Below are 13,258 nucleotides of genomic sequence, written 5' to 3' on the forward strand. Positions count from 1 at the left end.
CACAAAATGAGCATCGGAATGGGGGAAAAGGTGATTTCATTGACTTTGAATGAGGCATGGCTGCTGGTCTGAGTATTTCAGAAACTGCTGATCAACTGAGATCTTCACAGTCAACCAAAAAAATAAATATATCAAATCAAATCACTTTTGTCACATCACATGTGCAGGTACACTGGTACAGAACATGTGAGTGAAATTCTTGTGTGCAAGCTTCATCCATATATCCAGTGAGTTCTCTGAGAGAAAATGCCTTGTTGATGTCAGTGGTCAGAGAACAGACTGTTTCAAGCTTAGAGGAAGGCATCAGTCACTCAAATAACCACTCATTAAACACAATTTATGCAGCAGCGTATTTCTTAATGCACAATAAGTCCAACCTTGAAGTAGATGAGCTTTAGCTGCAGAAGATCACATTGGGTGCCACTTGTGTCAGCTAAGAACAGGAAACTGAGGCTACAATTTGCCCAGGCTAAGCAAAATTGGGCAATAGAAGATTGTAGAGCAGTCAGTGTTTTCCTCAGAGTCTCACTTTCTGCTGCAACATTCAGATGGTAGGTTCAGAATTTGGCATAAATATGAAAGCCCTTCCCTTTATAACCAGTGTTCCCATCTTCTAATGGCTGCAGCCAGCATGATAAAGCACCACAAAGCTCAAATGATCGCAAATTAATTCAGTTAATTCAAAATAAATTCACTGAAAATATGAAATACAACGATGGCAATAACAGTATTACTTCTCTAGTTGTTGGTCAGTAAGAAATTTGAAAAAATGAAATGATTACAACTGCAGTAGACAAATGTTTTAATTCTTACACCAGATGTCAACATTTGATCAACCAAGGTCTTTGCAAATATCCAACACAAACAACAACAAAAAAATAGAAAGAAAAATGAAGGGAAAGAAATTTAAACCCAAATCACATTTTAAAATCTGAACTTTACCTTAAAACACTGCATTACAATAAATGATTATTAAGGAGATTGCAGTGATGACATTTATTTCCTTGCCACAAGTTCCAGGAGGGCGGAGGTGATTTTGTCCAGGTTGTTAGAGTACCGGGGTCCTCTGGGCATCCTGGATTCTTGATCCATGTGGAGGGGAGGTGCAGAAGAGTGAGAGTCGAAAAACTCTCCAACAGGAGGCTGGTAGTCACGAGAGGGCAGGGATTCTGGAAACCTTTCAGGATAAAAGGGCGGCTCATCTAAGCGGTTTGTATGAGGAGTTCCAGATTCCTCTGACAAAAAAAAAAAAAAAAAAAAAAGAGGAATGAAATTGAATTACATGAAAGAAAGTGGAATCAGCCACACTTCCTCTGACACAGGGAAGCTGAATATACAACTTATTGTTTATTATCTTATTTAACGATGCAATCAAATTCATTCAGTACATAAAATCAAAAGCTCAACTTGGACACCTTTGCAAACTATGCCTCATTATACATAAATTCAACTAAACTATCCTAAAAGGATACCACAACAAAACTCAAAATACATTCAAAGAAGAAAATCCCATCAAATTTCATCAAAACCTCAAAGTTCATAAGTTTATTTTATTAATACGTCAATAAATTGGCATTCGACCCATACAACAACACATACAGCACAATTCCAGACAAAAGGCATGATTATACCCCTCCCTCTCCTGTTTATCACACCTGAACCATGCCTGTTGTTAATGTGATGAACTATACCTGTGGTTATTCTGCTACAGACACCTGTTCATGTGGAACTGACTTGAAGAATATATTCTAATAGAGGGGCCCTCCCAGAGCCCTGACCCAAATCCCACACATCACCTGAGGGATACCATGGAGAAAATTACGTCAGCTGGTCGAAGCTCTGGTGTGGATGAACTGAAAGCCTTGCTGACTGGAACATTAGGGAAAACTTTGCAGGTATTATAGAAACTGATCTGCCCTACCTTTCTGGTATAAGCAGCTCTACTAATGGATGAAAGAGTCTTTAAAGAAGCAACTATTGAGTGGCCATCTACTGTCTGCCTTTATTTTGAGCTGTACTTATTTTTGCCTAAAATCTTTCAAGAAAATTATGCTCGTGTTATTTTTATCGATGTCTAACTTTTATAAAAGACTATTGAACCCTAATGGGCTTAAATAAACTGCACTGTGCACATACCTTCAAAGCGGCCTCTTTTTGAGTATCTGGACTCTTCGTGTGCAGGGGGGGGATAAACATTGTGCCGCTCCTCTGGAAGATGCTCACGCTGCCTCCAGTCTCTGAAGTCGAGGTCTTCTGGCTGTCTGTGGTGCGAATCATCTCTCATGGTCCTTTCGAACGGCGGCTGTCGAGGGTCCAGCTCCATGTTGCTGTAGTTTCTGGGGATCCCTTCTCGACCGTGGCTGTTCTGCTACCATGACAAAACCATACGTTTTGTTAATATAAGCAAAGTCTTTGTGTTCTTCTACTAATATTATATTAAAAAGACAGGCGGTGTGCAGAATGACACATACCACAGCTTTCTCCATCTTTTTTGTTTTGAATTCTTTAAGCAGGTTGCAAAGTTTACTTTTCAAGAAGTCAGCCTCTTCAGCATTCTCAATTTCAATGTTGCTCTAAGAAAATGTGAAAGGGAAAAAAAACAACACACTGAGAACTCTTTGAGTGAATAGTTGCATAACAAAAACATGTGCAAGTCGCCAATAAGGATTAATCATCTTACCAGCATATCAAAGACGCCCTCCGACTCAGAGCCTCCTCTTTGGTTCATTTCAGGATGATGTGGACCCTAAAAAAGCAAAAGGTCTTGCTCAAATAAAGATTTGTTTTACTGGATATTACTCTACTGTGATGTGAAAATAAACTACGGTACCTGTGGTTCTCTGTAGATGTCTGAAAATTGTCCTCCACTCATTGGTGCACTACCTGGCCTTGGGTCACCTCCAAACTTTGGAATTGGAGATCCATAATTATCCCCATACCTTAAAGCAGCAATCAAACATGTTTTTTTGGGTTTTTAAAAAAAAAAAAAAAGAAAAAGCCCACAGCACTTACAAAAAAACAACTACAATTTTTACACTTACATCTCCCTTGTCCCTTCCACTTCCTCTGGAGTAGCATCAGAGAAGCGGCTCTTTCTTTTCCTTTTACCGTGAACATCATCTTCGGCGCCTCCTTTCAGGAACCGCCTGAATGGCTCTGGGATGTTAGAAATGGCTCTGCCAACATCCATGTGTCTCTGTGAGGCTGGGCCTCCTGCTCTCCTATCAACTCCCTCATCCTGATGTACCTCTCTCATCTCATGACGATAATCTTGAATTATATTGAACAAATTGTCACGTGATCGGTCCCCCTCCATAGATGCAGAGAAGTTCCTCCTCCTGGCTTCTGGTTCACTTGATCCCTGTCTACCTGCTTTGTTCATACCGTCGTGCCTATCAGCTTCCCTCTCCAGGGACCACCGCAGTTTATCAACTTCAGGGTACATGGCCTGGGAGGGTGAATACTCAGAACGACCGTTCCCACCCCTGACATCCTCAGAGTGGAAATCCTGAACAGACTCTCTTTCTGGATAGGCTCTTCTATAAGGAGGCACCCCCTCAGGGTAATAGTCAGACTGACCGAGGCCACCAGGCAGCTCCTCCCTAAAATCATACTTGGGAGCATCACCTTGCTCAAGTGCCAAACATCTTTGTGAATCGCCACCATATCCCTCTTCATACTGATGACGATAATCAGAGTCCATGTAGCCTTCTCTGTACGCATGGCCTTCCCTAAAATCCGACCTTCGCGGTTCATCTCTGGTGCGCTCATTGCTAAGCCTGTTCTCCCGCTGGCTGCGCCTGTCTACGTTCATGTTAGGGTCATTCGGAGGAAATGCAGATGCGTTTGGGTAACTTGAGGCATGCTTCCTTCGGTGATAGTCCTTGAGTTCGGGTAGGAGTGGTGGCAAATCTTGTGGGTTCGTCTGCTCCCTGTTTTGCCTCGGCCTTTGGGAAGCTAATAATAAAGTCATAATTAGAGAAAAATACAACCAAACGTTTACTTTTTAACCATGTTTACTATCAATCAAGGTACCTCTTGAGCTGTTTGATCTACTCTCGTTCCCCTTTTTGAACAATGACTGGGGGAAAAAAAAACATGAATAATAAACATTTACTGTATGTAACAAAATGTATAGAATTTTAGAAGCACAAAAAATATGGTGTGTAATCTGGGTAATTCATCTGGCATACCTTTGGAGTCCCTCTCCCATCCTGTCTCTCTATTATTTCTGCTTTGGCGCGCATAATCTTCCCCCCGAGGGTTTGTACAGAGGGTCTATCCCAGGTCACCAAGTCAGGCCGCTTCAATTCCTACATAGACAGAAAGGGAATGTGATCTCTCTTTGCTTTAACATCTTATTATAAAGAAAAACAGAATAACAAAGAAGTATTTAAGTAATGCTCTGAATGCTTTACCACATATTTCTGCCTGTGTTTGCGTCCAATCACATGACAGACCATTTCTGCAAGGACGGCTGACTGATTACAGAGCTTACATAAGTATTTGGGGCCTATTTGTCGGTCACTAGGAGGCCCCTCTTCCAAAAAGTTCAAACCTGGAAATTAAGAACAAGCAAAAAGTTAAAAACAATCAAATAATCTGGTATTTTAAAAGAAACAAAAAACATCTGCTTAAAACTTTCTGCAAAGTTATTCACCAATGATAGGCTCATCCAGATTCAGGTAATCCAGGTACTCTATAATATCCTTAAACTCCGGTACGTGTCTTCTGACAGACCGTCCTGGGAAGCCACATGCTAATAGTTAGCAAAAAGACAAAAACTACACAGTGTTTTTAAAAGTCATCATCACAGTATAACAATAAGACAAGAGCAATACTAACTGCTTCAATTTAAACTCCTTATTAGAGGATGAGTCTTTATTAAGGGTTAACAGGGGTAAGGGAAGATTATAAGTCAATATAAGACAAGGCCTGGTGTATTGTAGCTGCAGCTGAATGGTATAAAATCTTCAGCTTAGATCTTAACTATCTTAGATTTCTGATAAACTATCATCTAATGTATGAGCCCCAGTAGAACTTCTAGTCCAGACAGTTTATTTATTTCATGTTGCTTTTTGAATGTCATCAGACAAGGAAAAAAAATGTTTCCATGATTTTCTGAAACATGTACCTTGTGTGGCATAATGGATTTAATGGCAAAAAACATCTGAACTCTAATGGTACCTATATTACCAACTAAGAAATGTTGTTGTTTTTTTTGTTTTTTTACAATATCCCAATATTATTGTATTAAAAATATCCCAATAATGGTGTAAATGTTTAATTTACTTGTGCAAAAGGCATAAATAAAACAAAGTTATTGAAGTGCATACTTGTACAACATGTTCCTTTATAAAAGACATTACACCAAACTCTGGACAGATCTGCAGAGATGTTTACTTATCCTTTCGTCATCTGAGTGTGGAGTATTAGTGCACCCACAGATGTCCTGCCACTAGAATAACTGAATACATATGTATAGTTGCTAAATTTAGTCAGAGTGGATTTTGAGGGAGTCATACAGACACAGGCTGGCCAGTGCCATCTAATTTTGTGCAAACAGCTTGTTTGACTGACATTTTTAGAAGTTGTGAAGATTTCCAACAAGCTGCAGCTGTTGCTTGAAGAGCAACACTGGAAAAGCTGCATTTTAGTAGCCATGTGTGGTTTAAGAGCAGTACAGTATTTTTTCTGATCTTGATACGACAATGCTACACATTTATTTCAGCAACTTATCATGTAACACCATAATTAAATCACAAAAAGGCTGTTAATGCAACCAAATTTGGCAAAAAGTGCAAAGATCCAGAAAGGAAAAGAAAAACTAAATGAGCAGAGAAACCCAACAAATGCAGATGCTTCTACAAGTGCACTTCGTGGTAAATAGCATCCAGTCACGCTCAGCGGCACGTATACAAACGCAGGCCCAGTTGGTTCTGTTTTTGAATCACGATGGCAAGTGCAAAACATCAAAGTGGCTTTGAAACAGGGTTCATTCTTGGGGCACGAGTGGCAGGAGCTTTAATCGCTTGAGGCACCAACACGCTCTGCGGCAGTGATCTAATAAGCATGGGTAGGACATCAAGTTTGATGCATGAAGGCTGTACGATAATACCTACTGACTCAAGGGCAACAACGTACCGCTGCAAAATCTTCATTGTTTGTTTCCTTGCTATGTCCACCTTGTCACGGGTCCTGTAAACTGATGTAGACACACTGCAGCTGCCACAGCTAAGACACATTTTCCTCTGTGTTGGAAACAGGTGGTAGGGAATGTAACACTTACATGTATTCAGTTTTTCCCCCACATATGCTGATGTCTCTCTTGCATTCCCATTGGCTGGGTAGTAGACACAGGTCATGGCTGACGTTTCACTGTGAGCTGTCCTAAACTTCTGACCCTGTCAGAAAATTTCCCCAGCCTCTGTTTTGGTAGAAAAGCTGTTAGAACAGCCAGCTTTGATCCTCTCTCGCTGTAAGATGTTGGATCACGGCTTTGGAGCCACAATCAAAGATGGCACCACTGCCATCCATACCCAGCTCCCCGAATATGGGATTTTGGGGGCAGATGCTGATACTTATTTTCCATCCTTCCATTCATTTAAAAAAAAAACAAATAATTTTCCACTTAACCAATTCAAGGTGGTGGGGGATCTGGAGTCTATCCCAGGTGGCTTGGTGTGAGTGTGAGGCAAGGTAAACCCTGGACAGGTCATCAATCCGCAACAGGGTTAACATGGGCAGACAGACAACCATTCACACCTATGGGCAATTTAGAATCACCAATTACTTTAACCCCAATAACTGGATGTCTTTGGACTGTGGGAGGACGCTTGAGTACCCGGAGAGAACTCCCGCAGACACAGGGAGAACATGTGACCTCCACAGAGAAAGGCCCTGGGTCAAACACTAGATTCAAATGATATGTGTATTATGTATCTGTGAAAGGCCCATATCTGCTGATTTTAATCAGCCAACCAATCAGTCAATTCAAATCCTTTTGGGTCATTAAAGGAGTTTTATGGGTTCACCTATGGAAGAGTTTGGGGAAAATTGTTACATAGGTGTAACAATAGCTCCATATTGCAGTGGTTCTAACAGCGAAATATCCAGTTTAAACTCAAGAAGGGGACAAACATCCCGTTTGGCTTGCCTCGGGAAGGATATCCAGAGTTTAAAAAAAACCTGCCAAATCATCTACCCACTGTGGCGACTCCTGGTGAATAAAAGAGCAGCTGAAAGTAGCTTTTTACACAGGTGTAATCATTTTCACCATTCCAACTATGGAAGGTTTCAAACTGGGTCCACGTGATGAAAATTTGATCATTAGATGGTTAGAGCGATGCTCTGACATACATCCACATCGCTGCAAGTTTTCTGTGACCCTGTGGACCCATCTACAGAGATGAGTCCACCAGGTAGAAGTGGAAAAAGTATGCCAAGACTTCTTCTCCGTAGCGTCTTCAGCTGTCCGAGTGTAATCTTCTACTTACGGCTTTCAAGTTGGTAGTTTGCAGAGTTTACCACCAGCTCTGCAGACCATTGTTACATGGTGTAGCTGTTTACTGTCAGCAGGGGGCTGACAGTAACAACCAGTGCCCAGGCTTGCTTGGGCTGCTGTTGGTTGGTCCTTCAGGCACCCGCGGAGAGGCTTTTTTTTCTCCCGTTCATGTTAGACTTCTGCTGTCGGTCCCTTTCCTATTCCAGGCAACTTTTCAACCAGTCAGCACTGGACTTGCATCGTCCACATTGAGCTATGTGCTGTTGGGGCTTTGGAGAACCGCACACAAGCGCATTTGCATAGGTTGCCTCTGCGTGGGCAAATACCTACACAAACATAGTACTGTAATTCCCACATTAGACTGCACTTTTCACCACCACCAAAACCAAAAGATGGAGTATCTTTTGGAAGAAATGTATTAAATCCCCCAGTTGAAATCCAGACACTTGTTGAATTAATATCCACTTCACTTCTTGGAGACTGTGTTTACCCACTGAGGTGATTACATACCTTCTGAGCCTTGTTTCCCATTTGCACTCACATCATTAATAGGAACTCTGAAGTCATGTAGTAGCTTTCCTGACACGTCACCCCTGTTGACATCTTACGTTTTCCTATAATTGTGTTTCATGTTCTTCACTTTCTGTTTGCATTTCTTCATTGCATGACAGATGCAATGAGAGGATTCGTTTCAATACAATGTTCACTCTTCTGGTGCTGCATTCCTTTGTTTGACCAGTGCACACTTATATCTGGAGCATATGTGTACACCTTCATCACTCAAAGTTTCTCTTTCCCTGCTGGGAAAGTACCTACCCTAAAAACCCTGTGAAGAACTGTGATGATTCAGAGTTCCAGGAGTGTGGATGCAGAAAAATGGGGGTACTACGTCCAACAGTCAGCAAACCTAAGAAAACGTTCTTGCAGTCCTATAGGACCAAATATCAAGGTGCTCTGAAGATGGTCTGGCCCAACGCCATAATGAAAAACTTATCTGAATATCAACTTGGAAACATCGAAGCCATGTGACCATTTTAAAGTCCACATTTGTTGGAGCAGAAAGCTGAGTCGATGTGAATCCAGTTCCTCATACAGACTTCCATTTCATTTTCAAAAATAAACATGAAATCACTGCACTGTGCTAAATGAAAAGTATAAATCTCTTAAATAAACTTCAAATTTCTAACTCTCCATACCCAAATTAAGAAAACAAAATGGCTGAACACACACTGGCAGACAAAAAAGCCACAACATCATCAGTGAGAACACACACTGATGTTCAAAAACAAGTCCTGACTTGCAGCCGATGTTAACCGATTTGATCACTGATGTTAAGTTTGGGGCTTTGTGTCAGTGGTCCAGATATAACCTGAGATGCATCTAAGGAGCCTAAGCCAAACCACCAAAGAAAAAACAAAATCTGGACAAACTATTTGTCCTTACACGTTGACTTCTGGGTATCTTTATACATTTACTTCTAAACAAAACTGCTGCCCATTCAAACCGGAATGGGCACTATTCACATGTACATTGAATTACCCATCAGAACAGACACATGGCCAGGGAAGGAATGAAAAAATAAAAAAATAATAAAAGAGGGAAGATGAATTCTACTTACCAGAAGTTACTAAGCCACTCTCTTTCTGCCAGGAACGAAAGGAGAACAATAAAAATAAAGTCAATCAGTGCTGGATAAACAACACTGGATGTAGTTCACCTCTGCTACAAACAGAAAAGGAGTTATTTTATGGAATCAAACGCATATTAAAACCAAAACCACAGCTCAAATGAGGTGCAGTAAAGGTGCCTGTCCACACCTGTCTTCTTAGTGTGCGTTAGATCATAAAGAGATAAAGCAGTTAAGGACTAAAGAGTTTGTACTCCAGTCACTTTTCACACAACTGTATAAATTAAACCCCCACCGCGGGAGGTGGGAGTTATATCTGCATGTGAATATATTAATGCAAAGAAGCAGGATGTAGCTTTCTTCAGGATGACCAAAAGTTCTATTGAAACATCTGGAGGGATCCTTCTAGGAACTGTTTATAGGAATGAAATGCGCCAGCACACTGCTGGGGCTAAACCAAGGTCCAAATAAAACTTTACCATTACAAAAAGCTTCAGTACGGATGTCAAACTGAAGCTGTAGAGGTCTGCAGAGTAGCCTCCTTGCACTTGTTGTCGTCGTCGTTGTTGGTGGTGGCAGCGCTGCTAGGAAAGTATAAATGTATACCTACGTATACATTTTTCTGGCTCATAGAAAATAAAACCAGTTTTAAGTAGGTCTGCGCCTCAGCGGAACGCCAAACCAGCACCATCCAAGAATTAGCAGCTGATTTGCCATAGTGGTTAGAAGACAGCCAAAAGACAGGAACTCAGTTCAAGCAACTTCTGCTTATGTGCTACACAGATTCTGCACTTGGCAATAAGGTCTGCCAAAACATAGCTACCCAAATAATCAAACAGTGGCTGACTTCCTCTAGTGTAAAGACAGGAAGAGAAGGGCACCAGTTTAGTTCAGCGAGATGAGCAGGTGACCATATGCCATATGGCCAGAGAGCAGTAGGCCCGGGTTTGAGTCCCACCCGCGGCCCTTTGCTGCATGTCTTCCCCTATCTCGCTCTCTCCCCGCTTTCCTGTCTCTTGACACTGTCACTATCAACAAAAGAAGAGAAAGTAAGAAGCTGAAGAAATGTTGCCATGGCTCCACAGTGCACTGTTTTTGTTTTGTATTTTTTAATTCAGTTTGTCTTCCAGGCTTGACTGTACAACAAGTCACTTGTTAAATCAGCACGTGTGTCTTGGAAGGCACACTTCCCAACATAATGAACAAGAACAACCAAGAAAGCTCACATGACTTGACCTAGTGGAACAGACCCGAACCTGGCTCAAAGGCACAGCAGACAAGTTCCTGAAATTTTCTTGGGCATTAACAGGAAGACGTTCAAAGACTTATGAAGCTGACACATCATACATGACATGGTTCAAGACCATTTCCTTTGTGAAACTCCACTGTGTCAGCATAGTCTGTGGCCACTATTAAAAAGAAAAACAAGTTTGTTTTCCTCCTTTAAAACAAACACAACTGTCCATTATTGGCGCAAAGTTCAGGATGCATTGATGTGAAGGGGCCACTAAAAAAGGCAGATGGTGGTAGGGGCCTGGTTTTAGTAGAACATCTGCATCTGGGGAGGTGAGCAAAGTGTTGAGAAGAAATGTCTGGCTTTTCTTTGCAGAAATCCTTAAACCCCTTCACCCAAAGAACCAACCAAGCCTGCCTTTTTCAAGACTCCTTCAGAACTTGCCATTTTCAGGTTGTCAGTTGCTCGCTCCAAGAGTAATTGTAGTTGTTTCCCAGACTGAAGGAGAAGAAGAATGCTGTGTGAAATACACAGCCAGGCAGGCTTTCACACTCTGTTATACATCATCGAACTAAATATTACCCTGTCATCCTTGCACAAACTTACTGCAATGGCGAGAGACACAGTACTCTTCTGAAATGGCCAATCCAGCTTCTTCATAGCAGTCAAACACAAAGGTGGAAAGCATCCAGCTTTCCTGGTTGATTCTGTAGCTCAAAACTCACTGAACCCTTGACGGCAACGGCTGAAGAGAGGCAACCCATGTCAACTTTTGTTGTCACTACTCTTGTACTTACTGTAACATGATTTTTTTTTTTAAATCTTCAGAAGAAACAATGTGTTCGACTGTCAAGACTGAAATAAGAAGAGCTGTCAGATGCAAAACCAGGAATTAAACCAGGAGGGGAAAACTGTAGGTGGGCTTCAAACAAAAAAAAAAATTAAAAGATGTGAGCAGCTTGGAAAACTTGTTTCTCACAGACGTCTGGTACCTGTGGAAATCTGAGACTAAAGAGAAAGTACATGGAATAATGCAAAAACGATGATGACATCACTTTTGAATACATTTTAAATGACTGCATTACTATTAATGTTTAGCTTTCTACACAAGTAGATTTCTTGAGTACCTTTATATGTCCTGGGGTGGTCAGGTGTATCTTGTACAGGGTATCACCCCTTAAGGATTTTTCACAGATCTTGATTGAGAAAGAGCAAAAAACAGATGAATTAATAACAATAAGCTGACAGACACAAATAGACACACTAAATTAAGCCTTATTCTGTATTTTAGTTACAAAAGGTAACTTAACTCTAAACTATATGACCACTTTTAACCCTTGAATACTGTTCATTTTATATGCTTTCATACTATAGTCTGTGTCAAAATTGAACTGGGCCAAGAATTCCTTCACATCAAGTGTATAAAACAAATTCTAATATACATATATCTTTATAAAGTATAAATAGTCTATCTGACATTAATAAAATGATGAATAGTCCTTAATTGATGTCTCAGAGAACAGGGTGAGTGTTTTTTAGATTTTACAACACTTATATTTGGAGAAAAACATGAGATATCACAAAATATGATGACCTATTTTACTTAAGGTGAAAATGTAGCACCTGTAATGTTTAAAAGATATTATAATGAGATGGAAAGAATGTTACAACCATTAAAACACTCAACTCTTCATTCTGGATCATATAAAAATCCTTATGACTACCATATATCAAAACAAATTTATTAAATACTTAGAGCAGGTACTTGGCATGTGTGGGACACATTTTAGCTTTTCGTGTACAACTGGGATTTTTGGAGACCTGCAATGTAAATGTGTCTGTCTTAAAAGCACTTTGAGTTAACTTCTGTTTAAATGTGCTATTGGCTATAAATAAAACAGATTTGATGGTTAACACAAAAAGGTTCAGACATTTTTCATAGTGCATGTGTTCATGATTTTACAAGATTCATTTGGCTACTTACTGAACTTAGAAGAGAAACAAATAGCGCACTAGTATCTGGTATATCAATACCAGCGTTGTTATCGATACTACAGATATTTGGATCGATTCGCCCACCTCTACAACAAAGGCAATTTTCGTGACTTAACGAAGGTTCCTCTGCCACCTTTGTCCCGTAAAAAATACGCACAACTTGGTATGTACAGTTTTAGTTTCAGGGTTGCCTAAAATCAACGTTTCTTTGATTTTCCCCACAGTGATGGATCCAGAATCCTTCTGAGTAAATACGCGACCCAGATCCATTCAAATTTTAATTTTACTTTTGCCTCACTTCATGAAAAGTCATGACATTTTCAAGCTAAAAGAATCACATGCTGAATCACTGCAGTCAAACGTAAAAATTGATGGAATTTGACCCGAACAGGTCAAAAAGAGCAGGACTAATTCACGTCCGATGTCATATACCTCCAGAGGCTAGCTAAAAACGTTAGCTTTGCTCGCGGCACGCTTCCTTTTTTCCGGGAACCTCGCTTTCGCCAAATTATTACGTCTCTCAGCTAACGTTAGCATGCTTACCTCGCATTCAATAAACGCGATATCCTCCTCCTCATATGGCGTTTCGAAGTTATCCATCATGAACTTTAATCAGTGGCCGTACCCTCTAGAGGTAAAGCTACCTGCTTAGCGACTGTTTACTAGCTAAATCGCCTGAACCAAGCTAGTTAACTGTTGTGATCAGCAAGCGTTATTGTTGTAACACTAGCGAATTGGCGTGTTTTGTTTCTTTTGTTTTCTATATTAAATACTTTGTATCATATCCAACAAATGTTTACACAGCTATTGTATTATTAAGAAACCAGGGGAAAAATAGCTTCGTCTTCCTGGTTGATGGGCGGACGCTCGCTCTAAGAAACCCACGTGACCGAGGCTG

General features: G+C 40.6%; 1 protein-coding gene across 3 annotated transcripts; it reads right to left on the reverse strand.

Moving 5' to 3' along the window:
* Nucleotides 1-336: 336 nt before the first annotated feature.
* Nucleotides 337-13,238, reverse strand: LOC146549369 (uncharacterized). Of its 3 annotated transcripts, none has more exons than XM_085262146.1 (13): nucleotides 12,904-13,238; nucleotides 11,493-11,561; nucleotides 9,123-9,147; nucleotides 4,661-4,759; nucleotides 4,419-4,558; nucleotides 4,194-4,313; nucleotides 4,036-4,081; nucleotides 3,042-3,957; nucleotides 2,831-2,939; nucleotides 2,681-2,746; nucleotides 2,472-2,573; nucleotides 2,137-2,365; nucleotides 337-1,235 (listed from the first exon to the last, which is right to left on the reverse strand). In XM_085262146.1, exons 1-13 carry the CDS (start codon nucleotides 12,961-12,963, stop codon nucleotides 997-999), a joined length of 2,220 nt encoding a protein of 739 aa, XP_085118272.1. In that variant the 5' UTR covers nucleotides 12,964-13,238; the 3' UTR covers nucleotides 337-996. The 3 variants fall into 3 exon arrangements, with proteins under 3 accessions (XP_085118272.1, XP_085118273.1, XP_085118271.1); XM_085262147.1 differs by having other exon boundaries at nucleotides 786-1,235; nucleotides 2,137-2,368; nucleotides 4,661-4,744; XM_085262145.1 differs by having other exon boundaries at nucleotides 786-1,235; nucleotides 2,137-2,368.
* Between the last annotated feature and the right edge of the window lie 20 nt (nucleotides 13,239-13,258).

Source organism: Mchenga conophoros, linkage group LG22, assembly GCF_057382185.1.
Source record: "Mchenga conophoros isolate Kocher_MC1m ecotype Shallow Benthic linkage group LG22, M_conophoros_male_GT1.1, whole genome shotgun sequence".
Taxonomy (NCBI): domain Eukaryota; kingdom Metazoa; phylum Chordata; class Actinopteri; order Cichliformes; family Cichlidae; genus Mchenga; species Mchenga conophoros.

What these genes read in the sequence shown, in the direction of transcription:
- LOC146549369 (XM_085262145.1), bottom strand. Translation starts at nt 12,963, where the DNA reads ATGATGGATAACTTCGAAACGCCATATGAGGAGGAGGATATCGCGTTT. An exon ending in GAGTGGCTTAGTAACTTCTG is followed by an intron (nt 4,760 to 9,122) that starts GTAAGTAGAATT and finishes GCTAACTATTAG; the next exon opens with CATGTGGCTTCCCAGGACGG. An exon ending in ATGGGAGAGGGACTCCAAAG is followed by an intron (nt 4,082 to 4,193) that starts GTATGCCAGATG and finishes TTTTTCCCCCAG; the next exon opens with TCATTGTTCAAAAAGGGGAA.